The 26,608-nt window shown below is 46.2% G+C and overlaps 1 protein-coding gene across 3 annotated transcripts in view; it reads left to right on the forward strand.

Moving 5' to 3' along the window:
- The window catches only part of AVIL (advillin), a 48,913-nt gene that overhangs the window by 6,600 nt on the left and 15,705 nt on the right, over positions 1 to 26,608 (forward strand). For all 3 annotated transcript variants that reach the window (XM_060195020.1, XM_060195019.1, XM_007516661.3), the window contains 14 exons: positions 3,619 to 3,727; positions 3,823 to 3,933; positions 4,671 to 4,873; positions 5,805 to 5,883; positions 6,002 to 6,100; positions 7,868 to 8,021; positions 8,123 to 8,223; positions 9,059 to 9,196; positions 9,300 to 9,458; positions 11,323 to 11,502; positions 17,205 to 17,350; positions 17,485 to 17,629; positions 20,124 to 20,312; positions 21,563 to 21,631. In XM_060195020.1, the coding sequence (XP_060051003.1) occupies positions 3,619 to 3,727; positions 3,823 to 3,933; positions 4,671 to 4,873; positions 5,805 to 5,883; positions 6,002 to 6,100; positions 7,868 to 8,021; positions 8,123 to 8,223; positions 9,059 to 9,196; positions 9,300 to 9,458; positions 11,323 to 11,502; positions 17,205 to 17,350; positions 17,485 to 17,629; positions 20,124 to 20,312; positions 21,563 to 21,631 (1,882 nt within the window). The remainder of the gene's footprint in view (positions 1 to 3,618; positions 3,728 to 3,822; positions 3,934 to 4,670; positions 4,874 to 5,804; positions 5,884 to 6,001; positions 6,101 to 7,867; positions 8,022 to 8,122; positions 8,224 to 9,058; positions 9,197 to 9,299; positions 9,459 to 11,322; positions 11,503 to 17,204; positions 17,351 to 17,484; positions 17,630 to 20,123; positions 20,313 to 21,562; positions 21,632 to 26,608) is intronic.

Consider the following 26,608-nt stretch of genomic DNA (forward strand, 5'->3'; position numbering starts at 1 on the left):
AGACAGCATAGTAGTTATGCAAAAGATTTTCATGCCTGAGGCTCCAAAATCCAGGGTTCAATCCCTAGCACCACCATAAACCCAAACTGAGCAGTGCTCTGGTTTCTCTTTGTAACTGTCTATATCACTCTTTTTTAAAAAGATTTTTTAAAGTATTTATTTATTTATTTATTGTTGCCCTTGTTTTTATTGTTGTTGTGGTTATTGTTGTTGATGTTGTCATTGTTGGATAGGACAGAGAGAAATGGAGAGCGGAGGGGAAGACAAAAGAGGGGGAGACAAAGATAGACACCTGCTTCACCACCTGTAAAGCGTCTTCTTGCAGGTGGGGAGCCACGGGCTCGAACCGGGATCCTCACTCTCTAACCGGGATCCTCACTCTCTAACCGGGATCCTTACTCTGGTCCTTGTGCTTTGTGCCACATGCGCTTAACCCACTGTGCTACCGCCTGACTCCCCTATATAACTTTTTTTTTTTTTTTTTAGATATCTGCTCCTGGAGGCTATTTCTCCTCCCATTTTGTTGCCCTTATTGTGGTTGTTATAGCTGTTGTTGTTGGACAGGACAGAGAGAAATGGAGAGAGGAGGAGAAGACAGAGAGGGAGAGAGAATGATAGACACCTGCAGACCTGCTTCACCACTTGCGAAGCTACCCCTCTGCAGGTCGGGAGCTGGGGGCTCGAACTGGGTTCTTTATGCTGATCTTTGTGCTTTGTGCTATGTGCGCTTAATCTGCTGCACTACCGCCCAGCCCCCCACTTAAAAATATTTTAATTTATTATTGGATAGAGACAGAGAGAAATTGAGAGGGGGGAAGTAGAGAGGGAGAGAGACAGAGAGACACCTGCACCCCTGCTTCACCACTCATGAAGCTTTTCCTCTGCAGGCGGGGACCGGGGGCTTGAACCTGGTCTTTGTGCACTGTAATGTGCGCGCTTAACCAGATGCGCCACTGCCTGGCCCTTCTATATCACCTTCTTTAAAATAAAGTAAAATATTTTTAAAATAAAACACAAAGGGAGGAAAAAAAAAAAAGATTCGGGTAACTTCACAAGTGGTGAAGCAGATCTACCCGTGGCTTATCTTTTTCTCTCCCTCTCTAGCTCCCCCTCCCTCTTGATTTCTCTCTGTCTTAACAAATATAAGGGAAAGAAAATCAACATTGGAAAACAAGAATTCTAGCGAGCCTGAGAATTGAGTCTCTTTCCAGGCCTGCTTCTTGGAAGCTGGTGATCTCCACTGCCTGGATCCTCTGCCCCAAGATGGCTTCCTAGGACCTTTGCACAGAAGGGTGGGGTGGGGGGGTGTCTGAGAACCGGGTTGGGGTCAGTGCAGGGAGCAGGACAGCTGAGCCTGGTGGGGGATGGTCTTGAGGCTTGGTGTCGCTGTTATCCGGTTGTACCCCCTCTCCGTTGCACACTGACTTTTCTGATGGCTCCTAGAAGTTCTTCCCTGCTGTAGGGACTTTCTCATTGGTGTTCCCACTGTCTGTAGTACTAGTCCTCTGGTCCTTGGTCCCTGTTGCTTCTTCTTCTTTTATTAATTTTGCCATCAAGGTTATTGTGGGGGGGGGGATTCAGTACCTCCACATAACTGCCCATTTTTCCTGGTGGCTTATTTATTTATTTCTTTATTTCTCACAGATGATGAGAAAAGGGGGGGAGGGAAAGACACCAGCAGCACTGCTCCATCGCTCATGACCTTCCCCCCCTCCCCGCCCCGCACAGGTGGGGACTGAGGGCTTGAATAGGTTTGGTTCATGTCATCATTCAAATCAGTGTGTGCACTCTAGACCAAGTGCACCACCTGGTCCCCATTCTTTTTTTTTTTTTTTTTTTTTTTACCAGAGCACTGCTCAGCTCTGGCTTATGATGGTGCAGGGATTGAACCTGGGACCTCAGAGCCTCAGGCATGAGAGTGTCTTTGCATAACCATTACGCCATCTACCCTCACCCATGGCCCCATTCTTGAACCTCTTTAGAAAAGATTGCCCCATCACTAATAAAATAACAATAATAATAAAAAGAAAAGACTGCCCGGGGGACCCAGGGGCCCAAGGGTGGTGCACCGAGCTAAGCACACATAGTACAGTGTGCAAGGACCCATGCAAGGATCCCAGTTCGAGCCCCCACTTCCCACCTGCAGCAGTGAAGCAGGTCTGCAGGTGTCTTTCTCTCTCCCTCTATCTCCCCATCCCTTCTCAATTTCTCTCTGTCCTATTCGATAAAAAAAAAAAAAACAACAGAAAAATGGCTGCAGGAGCAGAGGATTCATCATGCAGAATGAAAGAAAAGAGAGAGTGGGAGTCCAGCGGTAGCGCAGTGGGTTAAGTGCATGTGGCGACAAGCACAAGGACCGGTTCCAACCCCCGGCTCCCCACCTGCAGGGGAGTCGCTTCACAGGCGGTGAAGCAGGTCTGCAGGTGTCTGTCTTTCTCTCCCCCTCTCTGTCTTCCCCTCCTCTCTCCATTTCTCTCTGTCCTATCCAACAACGACGACATCAATCATAACAACAATAATAATTACAACAATAAAAACGGTAACAAAAGGGAAAATAAATAAATAAACATTAAAAAAATTAAAAAGAGAGAGAGGGAGAGAAAGGAAGGAAGGGAGGAAAGACTGCCCCTTGATGTACTGCACCAAAGTAAAAAGGACTCTGGTGGGGATGGGGTGGAGGCAAGGTAGGGAAGCTTTCAGGTCTTAGTGCATGATGGTAGAGAAGAACCTAGGCTCGGGGGAGGGTGTTTTGCAGAGAACTGAGAAATTTTACACATGTGTCAATAACTGTATTTATGGGGCCAAGTGGTGGCACACCTCGTTGAGCGCATATGTTATAATGCTCAAGGACCCAGGTTTGAGCCCTCCATCCCCACGTGCAAGGGGAAAGCTTTGCAAGTGGTGAAGCAGTGTTGCAGGGGCCTCTCTGTCACCCGCTTTCCTCTCTGTTTCTGTCTCTAGCCAACAAATAAAGATAATAACAAAAAATGAAGAAATTCTAAAAATAAGTGTATTTACAATGTAAATCATTGATCACTCCAGCTAAAAGAGAAAGAAAGGGAGAGAGAGGGGAAGGAAGGAAGGAAGGATGGAAGGAAGGAAGGAAAAAATGAAGGAAGGGAGGAAAAGAAAAGATTGCCCCATGCACTCTGTTTAAAAAATCTGTCGCTGGGAGGCAGATGATGGTGCACTCAGTTAAATGCACACAGCACTAAGCCCGAGGATCTGGGTTTGAGCCCCTGGCTTCCCACCTGCATGAGGGATACTTCACAAGCAGTGAAACAGTTCTGCAGGTGTCTGTGTCTTCCCCTTTCTACCTCTCCCTCCTCTCTCAATTTCTCTCTGTCTTATGGAATAAAATGGGGAGGTGTGTGTGAAAAAAAAAAAGGCTGCCAGGAGCAGTGGCTTCATAGTGCTAGCACCGAGCCCCAGTGATAACCCCGAGGGGGGGGGGAAGTAATCTGTCATTCAGTTTTCTGAGGCAGCAGTTACTACCATCTTTGTTTGCCTGTAGGGGCTTGAGTGGGCAGAGGCTGCATCTGTATAATTCATAGCTGCCTCCCCAGTACCTTGCATGTTGCAGGTGTTCAGTACATAACTGAATGGCTGTCTCCTCAGCTACAAGAAGGGGGGTGTAGCCTCTGGAATGAGGCACGTGGAGACCAACACCTACGATGTGAAGAGGCTGCTACATGTGAAGGGGAAGAGAAATATCAGGGCCACGGAGGTAAATTCTGCCCCATGTCTACCCTGAGCCCCCCCCCCACACACACACCTGGCACCTCAGAATCCCTCCTAAGAAGTGTTTCCTGTCATGTGCAGGTGGAATTGAGCTGGGACAGCTTTAACCTAGGGGATGTCTTCCTGCTGGACCTGGGGAAGGCCATCATCCAGTGGAATGGTCCTGAGAGTAACAGCAGGGAGCGCCTGAAGGTACACTCTTTCCCTCAGACCTGGGGGTGAGGGGGTTGCTGGCTCTCTCTCCGGTTACCTTCTTCTCCTTTTTTTTTTAAACAACAACAACAACAACTACTATTTATTTATTTATTTATTTATTTATTATTGGGTACCATGGAGAGGGAGGGAGAGAAACAGAGCATTACAGTGGCATAGGTGAAGCTGGGAATTGAACTCAGGACCTCATTTGACAATCCAGTATCTTTTTTTTTTTTAATTTTTATTTATTTAATAATGAGAAAGATAGGAGAAGAGAGAGAAAGAACCAGACATCACTCTGGTACACGTGCTGCCGGGGATTGAACTCGGGACCTCATGCTTGAGAACCCAGTGCTTTATCCACTGTGCCACTTCCTGGACCACTTTCTCGGCTCTGATTTATGGTGGTGCAGGGGACTGAACCTGGGACTATCGAGCTTCTGGCATGAGAGTCTGTTTGCATAACCATTATGCTATTTTTTTTTTTTTTTAACCAGAGCATTACTCAGCTCTGGTTTATGATGGTGCGGGGGATTGAACCTGGGACTTTGGACCATTATGTTACCTACCCCCTCCCTCCTCCTTCCTGAGCTGGGCCTCTGTCTTTGTGCAGCATCTGCTTTAGAGACAGGGCAGGTGCAGTGGTCTGTGGCCTCCTCAGCATCATACTTACTCCTGGGTGTGGCAGAGATGTACCCCGGGTAACTGAGTGCCCCCATGAACTTCTCTGACAGGCTATGCTTCTGGCGAAGGATATTCGCGACAGGGAACGAGGGGGCCGAGCTGAAATTGGAGTGATTGAGGGAGATAAGGAGGCAGCAAGCCCAGAGCTGATGAAGGTTCTTCAGGACACTCTTGGCCGACGGTCCATTATCAAGTCTGCAGTCCCCGATGAGATCATAGACCAGCAGCAGAAATCAAATATCATGTTGTATCAGTGAGTAGTTAAATCAGGCCACTGGCTGGCAGGTGGGCTGGGGGCGGTGAGGAGGGGGCAGGGAGGGGGCCCTAGAAAGCCAAGCACCTCTGTGTACAGGTACCATACTTTCTTTTAGTCCTGTGCAAATGTAATTTTCTAAGGCAGGGGTAGAGAGCATAATGGTTATACAAAGAGTCTCTCATGCCTAAGGCTCTGAAGTCCCAGGTTCAGTCCCCTGCACAATCATAAGCCAGAACTAAGCAGTGCTCTGGTTAAAAATGATAATATAAAATTAAATAAATAAGTAATAATAACATAAAAATAAATAAATAAGAAGAAAAGAAAAAAGTGCATTTTCTAAAAGAAGCATAGTGTCCTCTGCTTGAGGCATCTGCCATCTGTTCTTATCAGCAACACCCTGTTCTTTTGGGAATACCTGCCCTTAACTGGGGTCTTTACAGGCCCAGAGACATGGAGAGGCTGGTGCCAGGGAGAGAAATGCACAAAGGTCTCCTCTGGACATTCCCACCTGCATTCAAACCACACCTATCATGAGAAATCAAACTACAGGGAATCGGGCGGTAGCGGAGCAGGTTAAGTGCACATGGCACGAAGCACAAGGACCAGTGAGGATCCGGGTTCAAGCCCCCGGGCTCCCCATCTGCAGAAGAGTCGCTTCACAGGCGGTGAAGCAGGTCTGCAGGTGTCTATCTTTCTCTCCCGCTCTATCTTCCCCTCCTCCCTCCATTTCTCTGTTCTATCCAACAACGATGACATCAATAACTACAACAATAAAACAACAAGGGTAACAAAAGGAAATAAATAAAAATAATTAAAAAAAAGAAATCAAACTACTGAGAAACTCCATACTCAAATTAAGCCAGCAAAAATAAATAAATAAATAAATGACAAGATGCTTTGACACAGGCTGACCTCTCCTCTTCTCCAGCGTCTCTGACTCAGGTGGGCAGTTGGCAGTCACAGAGGTAGCAACGAGGCCTCTGGTGCAGGACTTACTAAGCCATGAGGTAAGTAGAGCCTGGACAGATGGGCATAGCCTGGAGCAACTAGACGTGGCTTCAGAGGCAGTCCCCCCGGGGAAAGGCAAAGAGCAGGAGTGACCACATTGATCCCTGACTGCTTCAGGACTGCTACATCCTGGACCAGAGTGGAGCCAAGATCTATGTGTGGAAAGGAAAAGGATCCACCAAGCTCGAGAAGCAGACGGCCATGTCTAAAGCCTTGGTAAGACCTACGCATGTGCAACACTGGCCCCCAAATTCTGTCAGTGGCACTTTGGATGTGTTCAGAAGAGACCACTTGGGTGAGCAGGGAGGATGCTCAGTGGGTAGCGCAAGCACACACTACTTTTTTCAGAGCACTGCTCACTTTTGGTTTATGGTAGTACGGGGGATGGAACCTGGAGCATGAGAATCTGTTTGCATAACCATTATGCTATCTGCCCCTGCCCCCTTTATTTATTTGTTTATAATTTATTTTTATTATTGGATAGAGACAGAGAAATTGAGAGGGGTAGGGGGATAGAGAGAAGTAAAGAGACAGAGAGACACCTGGGAGGTGGTATAGTGGCTAGAGCTTTGGACATAAAGATTTGAAGTTCAGAGTTCAATCTCTGGCATTGCATGTGCCAGAGTGAGCCTCTGGTGCTTTCTCTCTTCACTTCTCCTTCATATTATTCCTTTTAATATTTATTTATTTATTCCCTTTTGTTGCCCTTGTTGTTTTATTGTTGTAGTTATTGTTGTTGTTATTATTGATGTCGTCATTGTTAGATAGGACAGAGAGAAATCGAGAGAGGAGGGGAAGACAGAGAGGGGGAGACAAAGATAGACACCTGCAGACCTGCTTTGCTGCTTGTGAAGCGACTCCCCTGCAGTGGGGAGCCGGGGGCTCTAACCAGGATCTTTACACCAGTCCTTGTGCTTTGCACCATGTGCGCTTAACCCGCTGCACTACAGCCTGACCCCCTTCCCCTTCATATTAATAAATAAATCTTTTAATAAAATATTGTATTTATTTACTTATTTTAATTAGAAAGATACAGAAAAAGGAGAAAGCAAGAAAGAGCAGAGCACTACCCAGCTCTGCCTTATGGTGGTGCTGGGGAGTGAACCTGGGACCTCAGAGCCTTAGGCCTGAAAGATTATTATTATTTTTTTTTTGCATAGCCATTATGCTACCTCCCCAAACTAATAAATAAATCTAAGATAAAAAAAAATAAAAAGGGGCCAGGCATCTGGTTAAACATATACACTACAGTGTGCAAGGACCCAGGTTTAAGCCCCTGGTCCCCACCTGCAGAGGAGTTTCTTAAGTGATGAGGCAGTGCTGTAAGTGTCTTTCTGTCTCCCCTATCTCCTTCTCCCCTTTCAATTTCTCTCTGTCTCTATCTAATAATAAATAAATAAAATTTTAATTTAAAAAAATTTAAAGGGTGGGGGTAGATAGCATAATGGTTATGCAAAGAAACTCTCATGCCTAAAGCTCATAATTCACAGGTTCAATTTCCTACTCCACCATAAGTCAGAGCTGAGCAGTGCTCTGGTAAAAAAAAAAAAAGTTAAAAAGGGTCTGGGCGCTGTTGCATGGGTTAAGCACACATAGTATAAAGCGCAAGGACCCACGCAAGGATCCCGGTTGGAACCCCTGGCTCCCCACCTACAGGAGGGTCACTTCACAAGTGGTGAAGCAGGTCTTCAGGTCTGCAGGTCTTTCTCCCTCTACCTCCCTCTCCCCCTTTCAATTTCTCTCTGTCCTAGCCAATAAAATTAAAAAAAAAAAAAAAAAAAGAAAAAAAAATGGTCTCCAGGAGCAGTAGATTCATAGTGCTGGCACCGGGCCTCAGCGATAACCCTAGAAGCAAAAAATTTAAAAAAGAATTTGACTCCCAGAATGGAGTAATTCTACTAATTGGCCCTGTTGGGGTGAACCCAATGCATTCCAAGGTTGACCTGTTTTGTGGGTGTGGGTATGTGTGTGGGCTCTCTGCAGAACTTTATCAACATGAAGGGCTACCCAGACAGCACCAACGTGGAGACCGTCAACGATGGAGCCGAGTCAGCCATGTTCAAGCAGCTGTTCCAGAAGTGGTCCGTGAAGGGCCAGGCCACAGGCCTGGGGAGAACATTCAGCTTTGGCAGAATTGGTGAGGTTGCCCCCAGGTCAACTTCTCCCTGTGGGCTGCTCTAGAAAGGCCAACAGAGGTGCTTTTCACTCACTCAGCTTCTCTCAACCCCTTCATCGCAGCTAAAGTTTTTCAGGACAAATTTGATGTGACTCTGCTGCACACCAAGCCAGAGGTGGCTGCCCAGGAAAGAATGGTGGATGATGGCAATGGAGAAATTGAGGTAAGGTGCGGGGAGTAGATAGCACAATGGTTATGCAAACTGACTCTCATACCTGAGGCTCCAAAGTCCCAGATTCAATCCCCCACACCACCATAAGCCAGTGCTCTGAGCAGTGCTCTGGTTTAAGAGAGAGAGAGAAGTTGAGGTAAGCCCAGTGACTGATGTCTCAGGGCGGGGTGGTCCTGAGTCAGTGCTGCTTTTGCATTTTCACCTCTGGTGCCTCAGGAATTTTCTCAGAAGTGTTTGCCTCCTCAGAGTTTTCTCACAATTCTTCGGGGAAGTGAGAAGCAGCTACCCCAGTATGCTATCAATAGCTCACTTGGCAGATAGATGCACATCATCTCTGGGCTGTAACGGGGATGCCCCTGACCAGGACTGAACTAGTTCTTGGGATTTAAAGCATGCAAATGTGACAAATCCTTAACACTGAGAAAGAAGAACCAGAAGGGGAAGAGATCCTTTGAGCAAGCATTAGTGCCTTACTCATCTAGGGTCTCTCTCTCTCTCTTTTATTTAATTTTATTTATTATTAGATAGATAGAGACAGAGAGAAATGAGATAGAAGAGAGAGAGGGAGAGAGACAGGGAGACACCTGTAGCCCTACTTCACCACTCATGAAGCTTTCCCCCTGCAGGTGGGGACCAGGGGCTTGAACCAGGGTCCTTGCATACTCTTGATGTGTGCACTTAATCAGGTGTGCCAGCGCCTGCCACCCGGCCCCAGTCTGGATTCTCTGTTAAACATAGCCCAGTTCCCTTTGAGCAGCTGTCTCTGAATTCATATAGAACCCTCATCTCGAAAATGCTATGTCTCCTCACCCCCCACCATCCCTAGGTCTGGAGAATTGAGAACCTGGAGCTGGTCCCTGTGGAGCACCAGTGGCATGGCTTCTTCTATGGGGGAGACTGCTATCTGGTTCTTTATTCATATGAGGTGAATGGGAGGCAGCATTACATCTTGTACATCTGGCAGGTAGGCCTGGAGCAGGCTCTTGGCTTTGGGCCCCGGTGCCATCTCTGGCCACTGAACTGAAGCAGTGGCTAGAGGAGCCCTCACTGCCCTCTCACCACTGCAGGGCCGCCACGCCTCACAGGACGAGCTGGCAGCCTCAGCGTACCAGGCTGTGGAGATGGATCGGCAGCTGGACGGGGCCCCTGTGCAGGTTCGAGTTGCCATGGGGAAGGAGCCTCGCCACTTCATGGCCATTTTCAAAGGGAAGCTGGTTATCTTTGAGGTGAGAATCTTCAGCTAAAATCACACCACAAGCAAGAAGGGATAAGCCAGCAGGGGAGTGACCACAGAGAAAGGAGTTGAGGAGTAGGCCATGAGGTGGATACAGACTAGAGGGTGTTAATCTGTCCAAGACACTCAAGTGAATCCCAGCTGTCTAAGGCATCAAAGGTTCACAGTCCTTTATAATCTGGCTCATTACTGCCCACGCAGGTGCACTGTCCTCAGCTCCCTCAGTCAGGTGGGTCTCCTCTCTTTATGTCCCTCTTCTTAATTTCTCTGCGTCACTATCTAGTAAATAAAGACAATATATATATATATATATATATATATATATATATATATATATATATATATTTAAATTTCCACTTCTTCCACAAAATCTTAGCTAAAGTACTACCAGGAATACTTGGTGTCAAGCAAGCCCATGGTCAGGTTCTAGACTTGTGGTCAGCCAGGTTTCTATTTATTTATTTGCCACAAGGTTATCGTTAGTGTTAGTTGGTATCCACATGATGAATCCGCTACTCTTGGTAGCCATTTTTTTCCTTTTGTTTTTGTTTGATAGTACAAAAATTGAGAGGGGAGGGGGAGATAGAGAGGGAGAGAGAGAGAGAGAGATATCTGCAGCACTGCTCCACTGCTGGTGAAGCTCCCTCTCTGTAGCTGGGGACCAGGGACTTGAACCTGAGTCCTTGTGCGTGATAACATGTGCACTCAGCCAGGTGCACCACTGCTTGATCCAATTATCCAGGTTTCTTAGTCTTGGTTTCCCCATATATGTGGTCGGATAACAGGATCTACTTCATAGTGTTGTGAGAATCAGTGAAATTATGTAGGTAAGACATCAGCCACAAACGCTGGTAAAAATTAAAGTTCTCGGGGGTCAGGCGGTAGTGCAGCGGGTTAAGCGCATGTGGCACAAAGCGCTAGGACCGGCATAAGGATCCCGGTTTGAGCCCCAGCTCCCCACCTGCAGGGAAGTCGCTTCACAGGCAGTGAAGCAGGTCTGCAGGTGTCTATCTTTCTCTCCCCCTCTCTGTCTTGCCCTCCTCTCTCCATTTCTCTCTGTCCTATCCAACAATGAATGACATCAACAACAATAATAACCACAACAAGGCTACAACAAGGGCAACAAAAGGGAGGGGGAAAAGGCTTCCAGGAGCAGTGGATTCATGGTGTAGGCACTAAGCCCCAGCAGTAACCCTGGAGGCAAAAAGAAAAAAAATTAAAGTTCTCAGGTGGAGGAGATAGCATAACAGTTATGCAAACCGACTCTCATGCCTGAGGCTCCCAAGTCCCAGGCTCAATCCCCCACACCACCATAAACTAGAGCTGAGCAGGGCTCTGGCAAAATAATAATAATAATAATGATAATAATAGTAATAATACAAAAAAAGCTCTCAGAATGAAAGCTAGTATTTTTTAAAATATTTATTTATTTATTCCCTTTTGTTGCCCTTGTTATTGTTTTATTGTTGTTGTAGTTATTATTGTTGTTTTTACTGATGTCGTCATTGTTAGATAGAACAGAGAGAAATGGAGAGAGGAGGGGAAGACAGAGAGGGGGAGAGAAAGACAGACACCTGCAGACCTGCTTCACCGCCTGTGAAGCGACTCCCCTGCAGGTGGGGAGCCGGGGGCTTGAACCAGGATCCTTATGCCGGTCCTTGTACTTTGCACCACGAGTGCTTAACCCGCTCTGCTATAGGCTGACTCCCGAAAGCTAGTATTAATGACACCTCATGACTAAGCCTAAAGGCTGCAGAACAAATATAGTGATGACTGCAGCCACGTTCCCCACAATGGCTAGGAGTGCTCTACTCACAGCAATACACCTGAGATCCAGACTCTGCTCTTCTTTCCAGGGTGGGACTTCCAGAAAGGGAGCTGCTGAGCCTGATCCCCCAGTACGGCTCTTCCAGATTCAAGGAAATAGCAACTCAAACACCAAAGCAGTGGAAGTCCCTGCCTTTGCCTCCTCCCTAAACTCCAATGATGTCTTCCTGTTGCGGACCCAGGCGGAGCACTACCTATGGTATGGCAAGGTAGGATGGCTGGGCCCAGTGGTCATGCCAGGTACTCAGCACCCAGCCCTGCACCTGCCTTCCTGCCAGCCAAGTAAAAAGAAAGAAATCGAGGGCTGGAAGTTCTCAAAAAGGAACCTTTCTTCTAAAAGGCTCTTTCAAAGGGAACAGCAACACTCCCCAGTTAAGCCTTCATTTAAAAAGTAACAAACAGGGAGCTGGGAAGTGTTGCAGTGGGTTAAGCGCACGTGGCGCAAACCGCAAGGGCCAGTAAGGATCCTGATTTGAGTCCCCAGCTCCCCACCTGCAGGGAGTTGCTTCACAGGCGGTGAAGCAGGTCTGCAGGTGTCTATCTTTCTCTCCCCTCTCTGTCTTCCCCTCCTCTCTCCATTTCTCTCTGTCCTATCCAACAACAACAACAGCTATGACAACAATAACAACTACAACAAGCCCTACAACAAGGGCAACAAAATAGGAAAAATGGCCTCCAGGAGCAGTGGATTCGTAGTGCAGGCACCGAGCTCCAGCGATAACCCTGAAGGCAAAAAAAGTAACAAACAGCACAGGGGCCAGGTGGTAGCACAGCTAGTTAAGTGCACACACACCTTACAGTGCACGAGGACGCAGGTTCAAGCCCCTATTCCCCACCAGCAGGGGGAAAACTTCACAAGTGGTGAAGCAGGGTCACTCTGTTTCCCACTTTATCTCACTCTCCCTTCTCAATTTTTCTGTCTCTATCCAATAATAATAATAATAATAATAAACAGCACTGCTCACACCTAGAAATGATCCACAAACTTCTATTTTATTTACTTTTTTTTTTTGCCACCAGGATTATTGCTGGGGCTCAGAAGCTACATGACAAAGCCACTACACCCGACAGTTCTTTTTTCATTTTGATAGAAACAGAAATTGTGGTGGGGGTGTAGATAGCATAATGGTTATAGAAAGAGACTCTCATGCCTTAGGCTCTGAAGACCCAGGTTCAATCCCCTGCACCATCATAACCCAGAGCTGAGCAGTGCTCTGGTGTTTCTCTGTGTGTCTTTCTCTCTCTGCATCTCTCTCAGAAATATAATAAATAAAATACTTTAAAAAAAAGAAACAGAAATTGAGTGGGAAAGAGGAGACAGGGAGAAAGACACCCGCAGCACTGCCTCATCACACAAGAGACTTCCCCTCTGTAGGTGGGGGCGGGGGCTTGAACTCAGGTCCTTGTACATTGTAACATGTGTGCTCTACTCATGACCCACCACCCAGCTCCTGCACAAATTTCTACACCGCCAGAGGCTGGATAAGTCCACCTTTCCACACCATATTATTTCTTTTTTTAAAAAATTCTTTTTATTTTATTTTATTATTTATTTGTTATTGTTTGGAGATAGAGAGGAATTGAAAGGGAAGGGAAAGACAGAGAGAGAAAGAGACAGAGCGACACCTACAGCCATGCTTCACCACTTATGAAGCTTTCCCCCTGAAGGTGGGGTCCCAAGTCTTGAACCTGGGTCCTTGTGCACTGTAATGTGTGTGCTTAACCAGATATGCCACCACCCTGCCCCCACACCACTTTCTACTGTAACTAACATTGAATAAAAACACTAAAAATGGGGTTTTACCAATTCAAACTACACCTGCATTAAAAAAAAAAAAGCACTAAAATTAGTTAACAAAAGACAATTGGTGACTGGGGGGCAGAGGGTAGCAGTGGTTTTGCAAAAAGACTTCCAACCAGAAGTCCCAGGTTCAATCCCCAACAACACCACCATAAGCCAGAGCTGAGCAGTGCTTGGTTAAAAAAAAAAAAAAAAAAAAAAAAAGCAAGTATTGAGCAGGAAAAGATGCTCAGCATTATTAAGCATTAGAGAAATGCAAACTGGGGGTGAGGAAGATAATAACATAATGGTTATACAAGGAGACTCTCATGCCTGAGGCTCTAAAGTCCCAGGTTCAGGAGTTGGGTGGTAGGTAGCCCAGGGGGTTAAGCGCACGTGATGCCAAGCGCAAGGACTGGCATAAGGACCCCGGCTCCCCACCAGAGGGGAGTCGCTTCACAGGAGGTGAAGCACATCTGCAGGTGTCTATCTTTCTCTCCCCCTCTGTCTTCCCCTCATCTCCATTTCTTTTTTAAAAATATTTATTTATTTATTCCCTTTTGTTGCCCTTGTTATTTTATTGTTATAATTATTGTTGTTATTGATGTCACCGTTGTTGGATAGGACAGAGAGAAATGGAGAGAGGAGAGGAAGACAGAGGGGGGAGAGAAAGACACCTGAAGACCTGCTTCACCGCCTGTGAAGCGACTCCCCTCAGGTGGGGAGGGAGCTGGAACCGGGATCCTTACACGGGTCCTTGCGTTTTGCGCCACTTGCGCTTAACCCACTGCGCGACCGCCCGACTCCCTTACCCTCCATTTCTCTCTGTCCTATCCAACAACAACAACTACAACGATAAAACAATAAGGGCAACAAAAGGGGATAAATAAATATTGCTTAAAAGTTTAAAAAATACTAAATAAATAAAGTCCCACGTTCAATCCCCCACATCACCATAAACCAGCACTGAGCAATGCTCTAGTGAAATATAATAATAATAATAACAATAATAATAATAAATAGAAAATTTAAAAGGAGAAAAAAAGAAAAGAAAAAGAAAATTAAAAAAGAGAAATTCAACTTTGGGACACTGAAACAGAGGCTAGTGAGGATGACTGGATACAAAACATTGTTTCGAGGAGTCGGGCGGTAGCGCAGCCAGTTAAGCGCAAGTGGCGCGAAGCACAAGGACCGGCATAAGGATCCCGGTTGGAGCCCCTGGCTCCCCACCTGTAGGGGAGTAGCTTCACAGGCGGTGAAGCAGGTCTGCAGGTGTCTATCTTTCTCTCCCCATTTCTGTCTTCCCTTCCTCTCTCCATTTCTCTCTGTCCTATCCAACAACGACGACATCAATAACTACACAAATAAAACAAGGGCAGCAAAAGGGAATAAATAAATAAATAAATAAATAAATAAATAAATAAATAAATAGAAAACATTGTTCTATTCATTTACTTCTCAACCTACAGTAAATGAAAAGAAAAAAAAATAAATTCAAATTCGGGGGCACCTGGTTGAGCACACATGCTACAATCACAAGGACCCAGGTTCAAGCCCTGCAGAGAGGAGGCTTTGAAAACAGTGAAGCAGTGCTGTAGGTTGTCTGTCTGTCTATCTATTTCCCTACTCTCCTTTCAATTTCTCTATCTCTACCCAAATAAATAAGTAAAATATTTAAAAAAGAGAGATAGGCAAATGAAATCACAATAATATACTATTTTTTAATACTTATTTATTCCCTTTTGTTGCCCTTGTTTGTTTTTTTTTTTTCTGTTGTAATTATTGCTGTTCTTGTTCGTCGTTGTTAGATAGGACACGGAGAAATGGAGAGAGGAGGGGAAGACAGAGATGGGGAGAGAAAGATAGACACCTGCAGACCTGCTTCACCTCTTGTAAAGTGACTCCCCTGCAAGTGGGGATCCCGGGGCTAGAACTGGGATCCTTACACCCCTTGCACTTTGCACCATGTGCACTTAACCCTCTGTGCTACCACTGACTTTCAGCAATATACTATCACACAGTAATCAGGACAGCTAAATGAAACGGCAGCATCATCTTGCAGGCAAGGATGCAGAGCAACAAGCATCTTAAACATTGTTGATGGAAATGCAAATGGCACAGAGCCTTTGGGAAACAACATGAGCTTCTTATAAAATATACATTTACCAGAGGATCCAGCAGTCCTACACCTGGGTGTTTACCCGGATGAAATAAAATACCATCTTCACACAGAAATCTTGAAATGTTTACAGCACTTTTATTACATTATTTATTATTGGATAAAAACAGAGAGGAAATTGAGAGGGGAGGGGGTGATCGAGAAGGAGAGAGACAGAGAGACACCTGCAGCCCTGCTTCACCACTCATGTGTGATGCTTCCCCCTGCAGGTGGGGACCAGAGGCTTGAACCTAGGACCTGACCCCTTAGCACTTTTATTTATAATCATAAAAAAAGCTCAAGCGACGCAAGTGAAAAGTGGATAAACAGTAGTACAGTTATATACGTTAGATACTCGTAAGAACATAAAGGAACAAACTGTTGGTATACAATGTGGGTGAATCTTAGATGCACTGTGCTAGGTGATAACTCAAAAAGCTACAGAACACAGTGTGATCCTAGTTCTGACATTGTGAAAAAGGCAAAAGTATAGTGATGGCAAACAAACTCGTGGTTGCCAGGGGTTAAAAATTCAAGGTGGGGGATCGGGCGGTAGCAGTGAGTTAAGCGCAGGTGGCACAAAGTGCAAGGACTGGCATAAGGATCCCGGGCATAAGGATCCCGGTCCGAGCCCGGCTCCCCACCTGCAGGGGAGTCGCTTCACAGGTGGTGAAGCAGGTCTGCAGGTGTCTGTCTTTCTCTCCCCCTCTCTTTCTTCCCCTCCTCTCTCCATTTCTCTCTGTCCTATCCAGCAAACGACATCAATAACAACAATAATAACTACAACAAGCAGCAAGGCTACAACAACAAAGGCAACAAAAGGGGGAGAAAATGGCCTCCAGGAGCAGTGGATCATGGTGCAGGCACTGAGCCCCAGCAATAACACTGGAGGCAAATAAATAAATAAACAAATAAATAAAAAATTCAAGGTGTTGGGGGGTCGGGCGGTAGCACAGCTGGTTAAGCGCAGGTGGCGCAAAGCACAAGGACTGGGGTAAGGATCCTGTTGGAGCCCCCGGCTCCCCACCTGCAGGGGGGTCGATTCACAAGCAGTGAAGCAGGTCTGCAGGTGTCTAGCTTTCTCTCCCCCTCTCTGTCTTCCCCTCCTCTCTCCATTTCTATCTGTCCTATCCAACAACAGACAACATCAACAAAAAAAATAATAACCATAACAAGGCTACAACAACAAGGGCAACAAAAGGGGGGGGGGGAATGGCCTCCAGGAGCAGTGGATTCATGGTGCAGGCACCGAGCCCCAGCAATAACCTTGGAGGCAAAAAAAAAAAAAAAAATTCAAGGTGTTGGCAGAGTGGATAAGGCATTGGACTCTCTTTCATATCTTTACTTATTTTGCTAAATATAATTACCCCCAGTTTCATCCAATTTGTCCCAGAAAACACAGCCTCTCTCTCTCTCTTTCTCTCTCGATTGCAGAGTAGCATTCCATGGAATATATACTCCATATCTTCTTGTTTTTTGAATGTCATAATTCATATTTTATTTTATTTATTCATTTTTTTTTTACTTTACTGAAGATTAGTAGATCACAGTACAGTTGTTGACACACAGGCACAAATTCTCATCTTTTTGCTTTCACAATCACATTGGAGAAGTGATGTAAAGTTGTAGGCTGAGGGGCAAAAGGATGCTTCGGGTTCCCTTGCTGTGATAACCTTCGTAACAACAAAAAAAGTAACCTCCCATCCTATCTCCCAATAATTCCCTTTAAAAAAAAAAATCAAAAGTAGGGGTAAAAATGCAACTGAAGATGAAAAACGGTGAATCCTGTCACCATTTACTGCGGGATTCAGAATCTAGTCCTGTTCTTGGCCACTCCCACTGCGCTTTCCTCTCCACCCCTGCCCACCCCAGCACTAGAGCAAACTCTCTCCTGGTCAGCCATTCCTGGCTTCACTGAGCTTCTCCCCAGCCTGTGTGCTACTAACGTGTGTGTGCTTTCCTCACCACCGCAGGGCTCCAGCGGGGATGAGCGCGCCATGGCCAAGGAGCTAGCTGGGCTTCTCTGCGATGGCAAGGAGGACGCTGTGGCTCAGGGCCAGGAGTCTGCCGAGTTCTGGGACCTGCTGGGAGGGAAAACTCCCTATGCCAATGACAAAAGGTATGAGGCCTCTGGTGGCTCTCCTCTTGGCTCCCCCTGCCGGCTTGTGCACAACACAAGCTCTGAGAACCCTTTCAGCTTTAAGAACCTGATTTGCAAGCAGCTCAGCTCCTCAAAATGGGTCTGTATTACAGACTACAGCAGGAAGTCCTAGATGTGCAGTCCCGTCTCTTTGAATGCTCCAATAAGACTGGACGGTTCATTGTCACAGAGATAACAGACTACACCCAGGATGATCTGAACCCAGGTGACGTCATGCTCCTGGATACCTGGGACCAGGTAAGACCCAGCCAGAGAACTGGGAAGAACTGATAATCATCCCTGTAGGTTAGGCTATTTCTTGTAAAGTATCTGTCTCCAGAACAGATCCAGGCTAGGCCATCCCCAAGTCAAACGTTAGTCAGTGGTAACCAAAGGAGTAGCCTATTTTTGCCAGCTTTGGGACAGAAGAGAATGTTGACTAAAACTCATCATTCTTGAATTTTCCCTCCTGGCTTCAGGAAGCCTGGCCAGCCTATCATCATGCACTTCATAGATCAACAGCTGCGGGCTCCACACCCAGACAGCAGGGACTTGTGGGGAACAAAGTCAGTGTGGAAGCAAGCAGTGCCCCCACTCTCTCTCTCCCTCTCTCTAATATTTATTTATTACTGAGAAAGATAGGAGGAGAGAGAAAGAGAACCAGACATCACTCTGGCACAAGTGCTGCCAGGGATTGATTTGGAGACTTCATGCTTGAAAGTCCAACATTTTATTATTTTTTAAATTATTATTATTATTTTTTTTGCCTCCAGGGTATTGCTGGGGCTCGGTGCCTGCACTACAAATCCACTGCTCCTGGAGGCCATTTTTTCCCTTTTGTTACCCTGGTTGTTTTTTATTGTTGTTGTGATTATTATTATTGTTGATATTGATGTCATTGTTGTTGGATAGGACAGAGAGAAATGGAGAGAGGAGGGGAAGACAGAGTGGGGGAGAGAAAGATAGACACTTGCAGACCTGCTTCACCACCTGTGAAGCGACTCCCCTGCAGGTGGGGAGCCGGGAGCTCGAACCAGTCCTTGCATTTTGCGTCACATACGCTTAACCCGCTGCGCTACCACCCGACCCCCTTTTTAAAATATTTTTATTTGCTTATTATTGGATAGAGACCAAGAGAAATTGAGAGGGAATGAGGAGATAGAGAGACACCTGTAGCCCTGCTTCTCCACTCATGAAGCTTTCCCCCTGCAGGTGGGGACCAGGGGCTTGAACCCCTAGGTCCTTGCACACTATAATGTGAGTGCTTAACCAGTTGTTATTGTTGTTATTGATGTTATTGTTGTTGTTATTATTGCTGTTGTTGTTGGACAGGACAGAGAAATCGAGAGAGGCGGGGAAGACAGAGAGGAGAGAAAGACAGACACCTGCAGACCTGCTTCACCACTTTTGAAGTGGCTCCCCTGTAGGTGGGGAGGTGGGAACTTGAACTGGGGTCCTTTCACTGCTTAACCTGGTGTGCCACCACCTGTCCCCTGGAGGGTGTTTTATTTGAGGTGTTCATGCTTGAAGACATGCTTGAATATGGTCAAAAGGAAGTGTTCTAGGGGCTGTGGACTTGGTGCCGTGGTAGATAGCAGGATTCACAGGCATGATGCTGGTTCTCTCTCTCATAAATACATCTTTTTTTTTTTTTCCTCCAGGGTTATTGCTGGGCTCGGTGCCTGCACCATGAATCCACCGCTCCTGGAGGCCATTTTTCCCCCTTTTTGTTGCCCTAGTTGTTGCAGCCTCGTTGCGGTTATTACTGCCATTGTTGACGTTGCTTTGTTGTTGGATAGGACAGAGAGAAATGGAGAGAGGAGGGGAAGACAGAGAGAGAGGGGAGAGAAAGATAGACACCTGCAGACCTGCTTCACCGCCCGTGAAGCGACTCCCCTGCAGGTGGGGAGCCGGGGGCTTGAACTGGGATCCTTATGCCGGTCCCTGCGCTTTGCGCCACGTGCGCTTAACCCACTGCGCCACCGCCTGACTCCCTCATAAATACATCTTAAAGGGGCCGGGTGGTGGAGCACCTGGTTAAGTGCACGTTATAATGTGCAAGGACCCAGGTTCGAGCCCCTGGTCCCCACCTGCAGGGAGAAAACTTCACGAGTGGTGAAGCAGAGCTGCAGGTGTCTCTCTGTCTCTCTTCCTCTCTATCCAACCCTTCCCTCTCGATTTCTGGCTGTCTCTATCCAATAAACAAATAAAGATAATAAAAAATTTTAAATAAATACATATTAAGAAAAGAAAAAGATGTTTCCCCAGAAGTTGGATTCAGGAAGCTTAAATCCAAAAAGACTTGCTATTTTAGAAAGAGAGATAGATCTCAAGTCTAGATATGTAGATTTGAGAGATAAAAACCACAAATCATGGGGGGCTGTTGAGTGCACACATTACCATGTGTAAGGACCTGGGTTCAAGCCCATTCCCCAACTGCAGGGAGGGGGAAGGTTCATGAGAGGTGAAGCTGGTGTGCTTTCTCGCTCCCTCTCTATCTCCCCATCCCCTCTCAATTTCTCTCTACCCTATCAAATAAAATTAGAAAGAAGAAAAGGCCACCAGCATCAGTGGACTCATAGTATCAGCACTGAGTCCCATCAGTAACCCCTGTGGCAAACCTTTTTCTCAAAATAAAGTTCACTGGCAAGTTCTGATGAGGGGAAAAGATAAGGCAGTGCCTACGACCTAGTGCTTATTAGTCTGTGGCATGAGTGCCCTCTCTCCAGACTACCCCTTCTCTCCACAACAGGTGTTCTTGTGGATTGGGGCTGAGGCCAATGCCACAGAGAAGGAGAAAGCCCTTGCTACAGCTCAGGAGTACCTGTGCACTCACCCCAGTGGCCGAGACGCTGACACACCGATCCTGATCATTAAACAGGGCTTTGAGCCTCCCACCTTCACAGGCTGGTTCTTGGCCTGGGACTCTCACATGTGGAGTGTAAGAACAGAACTGGGAAGATACTTTTACTGCAGGGGGCAAGATGGAAATGTGGGGTGCTGACTCTAGGGCTCAGGAAATTCAGGACTTGAGTACCACTCCCTGCTTTTTTCTCCTCTTTCTCACTCAAATATATGAAATTAGAAAATCCTCAGCTCCTCTCAGTAGTAAGCACTGTGTGGAAATAACACAAAGTTTATAAAGTACATCCACACACATTGTCTTTTTAAAAATTATTTTTGATTTATTCCCCTTGTTTTATTGTTGTAATTATTGTTATTGATGTCATCATTGTTGGATAGGACAGAGAGAAATGGAGAGAGGAGGGGAAGACAGAAAGGGGGAGAGAAAGATAGACACCTGCAGACCTGCTTCACCGCTTGTGCAGCGACCCCCCTGCAGGTGGGGAGCTGGGGGCTCAGACCGGGATCCTTATGCCAGTCCTTGCACTTTGCGCCACCTGTGCTTAACCCACTGTGCTACCACCCAACTCCCACACATTATCTTTTTGAGCTTTGCAACTTCCTGCTAGCTAGGACAAACGCTGTTTCTCATATTATAGAGGAAGCTTTGAGGTTTTTTTTTTTTTTTTTTGGTCTAAAGTCATAATTAGCCAGTAAAAAGAAGTCAGATATGCTGACCCTAGTCAACGACTATATCTGAATTATAAGGAGGATTGACAAGGCACCAACCAGCAGAAAATGCTGGTCATGTGTAAATACCCTGCCTGGGCCCAGAAAAGGGATTCTCATTTTTGCTTATCTTTGCAATGCTATCTGACTCTGGTTATTTGTTTTTTCTGAGCGTCTGGACTAGATCTGAGTTGTTCCTCCTTTATAAACAGCATCTCATCTTGTATTTTCTTTTGTAAATGTTTTATATTTCTTTATTTTCCTTTTTGTTGCCCTTGTTTTATTGTTGTAGTTATTATTGTTGTTATTGAGGTAATCATTGTTAGATAGGACAATGAGAAATGGAGAGAAGAGGGGAAAACAGAGGAGGGGGAGAGAAAGATAGATACCTGCAGACCTGCTTCACCTCTTGTGAAGCGACTCCCCTGCAGGTGGGGAGCCAGGGGCTCAAACCGGGATCCTTACGCCGGTCCTTGCACCATGTGTGCTTAACCCGCTACTCTACCCTCTACCGCCTGACTCCCTCATCTTGTATTTTCTGAAGTTTGAGAGTCGAACACTTGAACCACAACACCACCTCCCAGTCCTCATTCTGTATTTTCTATCTCTCCTTTTCAGGCAGGAAAGTCATACGAACAGTTAAAAGAAGAGCTGGGAGATGCTGCTGCTGTCGTGAAAATCACTGCTGTGAGTTGCTTGATCTCAGAGATACAAGTCACGCAGGCAACCAGAGCTAGAAGGAAAGAGTGCGGGTTACAGATGCCACATGACTGAAACATCTGTACTCCTTAGGGTCACTCTACTGGTTTGTTTTGATGTAAAGATAGTTTTTCAATATCTGTTTGTTCATGAATGAGAGAGAAAGAGATGTGGAGAGTCTGATGCTTTACCCACTGTGCCACTTCCTGGGTTATGTAAGGATCCTTTAAAAAAATGTTTTTATTTATTTTAGAAAGAGGCAGGTATTGAGAGAGGGGAGGGGAGATAGAAAGGGTGAGAGAGAAAGACACCTACAGACCAGCTTCACAGCTCATGACGCTTCTCCCCTGCAGGTGGGGACAAGGAGCACGAACCCATGTCTTTTACTCTAATTTGTGCGCTTAACCAGGTGTGCCATTGTTCAGCCTTCCTTTTAAAATTTTTTAAAAAATATTTTATTTATGGGAGTCGGGCTGTAGCGCAGCAGGTTAAGCGCAGGTGGCGCAAAGCACAAGGACCGGCATAAGGATCCCGGTTCGAACCCCGGCTCCCCACCTGCAGGGGAGTCGCTTCACAGGCGGTGAAGCAGGTCTGCAGGTGTCTATCTTTCTCTCCTCCTCTCTGTCTTCCCCTCCTCTCTCCATTTCTCTCTGTCCTATCCAACAACGACGACAACAATAATAACTACAACAATAAAACAACAAGGGTAACGAAAGGGAATAAATAAATAAAATAAATATTTAAAAATATATATTTTATTTATTTATTAATGAGAGGGATAGGAGAGTGAGAAAGAACCAGACATCACTCTAGTACATGTGCTGCAGGGGACTGAACTCAGGACCTCATGCCCGAGAGACCAACGCTTGCCACCTCCTGGACCACTTAAATTTTTTTAAAAATATTTTATTTGTATATTTGATAGAGACAGAGAGAAATTGAGAAGGAAGGGGAACTAGAGAGGGAGAGAGACAGAGAGACACCTGTAGCACTGCTTCACCACTCTCTAAGTTTGCCCCCTGCAGGTGGAAATCAGGGATTTGAACCCATAGTAACATGTGGTGCACCTGACCCCATAAAGATTGTTTTGAGGGGGTCAGGCAGTGGCCCACAGGGTTAAGCACACATAGTACAAAGTCCAAGGATCCTCCCAACAATACTGGTTCAAGCTCCCTGGCTCTCCACCTCCAGGGGTGGGGGTGGTCACTTCACAAGCACTAAAGCAGATCTGTAAGTGTCTATCTTTTTCTCTCCCCTCTCCTCTTTTCTCTCTGTCCTATCCAAAAGAAAAAAAAAAAAAGAAAAAAGAAAAATTTAAAAAAATGGCCGCAGGAGCAGTGAATTTGTAGTGCAGGCATCGAGTCCCAGCAATCATCCTGGAGGCAAAAATAAAATAAAATAGGGGGGCTGGGCGGTGGCACCATAGGTTAAGTGTACATGGCACAAAGCGTAAGGACCCACATAAGGATCCCGGTTCGAGATCCTGATTCCCCACCTGCAGGGGGGTTGCTTCACAGGTGGCAAAGCAGGTCTGCAGGTGTCTATCTTTCTCTCCACCTCTGTCTTCCCCTCTTCTCTTGATTTCTCTCTGTCCTATCCAACAACGACAGCAATATAATAACAACAGCAATGATAAACAAGGGCAATAAAAGGGAAAAAGTAGCCTCCAGGAGTAGTGGATATGTAGTGCAGACACCAAGTCCCAGCCATAACCCTTGAGGCAAAAATAAATTAATAAATTGATTAATTAATTTAATTTAATTAAGATTGTTTTGAGGTTGCTGGGCAGTAGCGCAACAGATTAACCACATAGTACAAAGCACAAGGACCCGTGCGAGGATCCTGGTTTGAGCCCCCAACTCTCCACCTGCAGGGAGGGAAGCTTCACAAGAGGCAAAGCAGGCCTGCAGGTGTCTATCTTTCTATCTTCCCCCTCCTCTCTCAATTTCTCTCTGTCCTACCCAATAAAATGGGGGGAAAATGGCCACCAGGAGCAGTGGATTCATAGTGTCAGCACGGAACCCCAGTGATAACCCTGGAGACAAAAAAAAAGATTATTTTTTAAATATTTTATTTATTTATTATTGTATAGAGACAGAGAGAAATTGAGAAGGGAAGATAGAGAGGGAGACAGAGAGATACCTGCAGCCCTGCTTCACCACTCGTGAAGCTTTCCCCCTGCAGGTGGGGACCAGGGGCTTGAACCTGGATCTTTGTGCACTATAATGTGCGCGCTTAACCAAGTGCGCCACCGCCTGCCTCCCCCCAAAAATATTATTTTGATCATCAGAAAAGCAGCTCTCAAGGATCAAGTAGGCAGCATAATGCTTATACAAGAGACTCTTGTCTGGGAGTCGGTAGGTAGTGTAGGGGTTAAGTGCAGGTGGCGCAAAGCACAGGGACCAGGGTAAGGATCCTGGTTCTAGCCCCCAGCTCCCCACCTGCCCAGGAGTTGCTTCACAAGCAGTGAAGCAGGTCTACAGGTGTCTATCTTTCTCTCCCATCTTCCCCTCCTCTCTCCATTTCTCTCTTTCCTGTCCAAAAACAACATCAATAACAACAACAATAACTACAACAATGAAACATCAAGGGCAACAAAAGGGAATAAATAAATAAAAGAAATATTTTTTAAAAAAAGACTCATATCTGAGGTTCTGAAATCACAGGTTTAGTCCCTGGCGCCATCATTAGCCAGAGCTGAGCACTGCTCTAGTAAAGAAAAAATAATAAGGGGGCTGGGCGTTAGCGCAGCAGGTTAAGCACACTTCTTGCAAAGCTCAATGACCAGCGTAAGGATCCCAGTTCCAGCCCCCGGCTCCCCACCTGGAAGGGGTCGCTTCACAAGCGGTAAAGCAGGACTGCAGGTGTCTATCTTTCTCTCCTCCTCTTTGTCTTCCCCTCCTCTCTCCATTTCTCTCTGTCCTGCCCGACAACAATGACAACAACAACAAGGGCAACAAAATGGGAAAAATAGTTCCAGGAGCGGTGGATTCGTAGTGCTGGCACCGAGCCCCAGTGATAACCCTAGAGGCAAATGATGATGATGACGATGATGATGATGATGATGATGGAGGCCAGGTGGTGATGCACTCAGCTGAGCACACACTTTATCATGCACAAGGACCTGGACCTAGGTTCAAGCCCCGACTCCCTACCTGTAGGCGGGACACTTCATGAGTGGTGAAGCAGGTCTGCAGGTTTCTATCTTTTGCTATGTCCCCCTGCCCTCTCTATTTATCTCTGTCCTATCAAATAAAATAGAAAGAAAAAAAAAGTAAAAATGGCTGCCAGAGCAGTGGATTTGCAATGCTAGCTCTGAGCCCCAGTGATAACCCTGGTGGCAATAACAGTGATAATAACTGATTCCTTATTTCATTGCCCTCCAGAATTTAGGCTAGACTTGCTAAAAAAAAAAAACAAAAACTTAACAGACACAGGCTGCTGGTGAAATAGTTCACTTGGATAGTGTACTGCTTTGCCATCTGTATGACCTAGATAATAACAACTTTATTATCAACTGTCTGTCATTCAGGATATATTAAGCCTGTAGCCCGGGAGGTAGCACAGTGGATATTAGATTCTCAAAGCATGAGGTCCCAAGTTCAATCCCCAGCATCATACGTATCGGAATGATACTCTGGTTCTCTTCCTCTTTCTCATAAATAAAATACTTAAGACTTATTAGTAATAGAGAGGAAATGGAGAAAAGGGGATCCAGAAATCACCCTGGTACATGCACTGCCAAGGGTCAAACTCAAGACCTCATGCCTCAGAGTCCATTATTATACCCACTGTGCCACTTTCCAGGATACATGGTTTTGTTTCTTTTTTTTTAATTATGTATTTATTCCCTTTTGTCACCCTTGTTGTTTTATTGTTGTAGTTACCGAGGTCGTCCTTGTTGGATAGGACAGAGAGAAATGGAGAGAGGAGGGGAAGACAGAGAGGGAGAGAGAGAGAGAGACACCTGCAGACCTGCTTCACCGCCTGTGAGGCGACTCTCCTACAGGTGGGGAGCCGGGGTTCGAACCGGGATTCTTATACCAGTCGTTGCACTTCGCGCCATGTGCGCTTAACCTGCTACGCTACCGCCCAACCCCGTTTTTGTTTTTTAAGAAGATGCTGGCAGTATTTTTCAGAGATAATAAGTTTCTTTTTTCTTTTTTTTTTTTTCTTTTTTTCTCCTCCAGGGTTATTGCTGGGCTCGGTGCCTGCACCATGAATCCACCGCTCCTGGAGGCCATTTTTCCCCCTTTTTGTTGCCCTAGTTGTTGCAGCCTCGTTGCGGTTATTATTGCCATTGTTGACGTTGCTTTGTTGTTGGATAGGACAGAGAGAAATGGAGAGAGGAGGGGAAGACAGAGAGAGGGGGAGAGAAAGATAGACACCTGCAGACCTGCTTCACCACCTGTGAAGCGACTCCCCTGCAGGTGGGGAGCCGGGGGCTCGAACCGGGATCCTTACGCCGGTCCCTGCGCTTTGCGCCACGTGCGCTTAACCCACTGCGCCACCGCCCGACCCCCATAAGTTTCTTTTTTATGTCTTATTTACTTAGAAAGAAATCAAGAGGGAAGGGGGAGATAGAGAGTAAGAGACACTTGAAGCCCCGTTTCACTGCTCTTGAAGCTTTTCCCCTGCATACAGGGACGTGGGGCTAGGAACCAGGGCCCTTGTGCATGGTAACCACGCACCCACCCACCCACCCCTTTGTTCTTTCTTTCTAATTTTTTTTTTTACTTGATAAGACAGAAACTGAGAGAGATGGGGAAGATAGAGAAGGGGAAAGAAAGATACCTGCAGAGTTGTTTTACTACTTGTGAAGCATCCACCCTGCAGGTGGGGAGCTGGGGTTGAACCTAGAAGCTTGCACTTGGTAATATGCACCCTTAACCGGGTTCGCTATTGCCTGACCCCCGTTTTTCTGTCTTCTTTTTGTTTTGTTCACCTCCATTTCGGGCTTGGTGC

This window comes from Erinaceus europaeus, chromosome 7, assembly GCF_950295315.1.
Source record: "Erinaceus europaeus chromosome 7, mEriEur2.1, whole genome shotgun sequence".
In the NCBI taxonomy this organism is placed as follows: Eukaryota; Metazoa; Chordata; class Mammalia; order Eulipotyphla; family Erinaceidae; genus Erinaceus; species Erinaceus europaeus.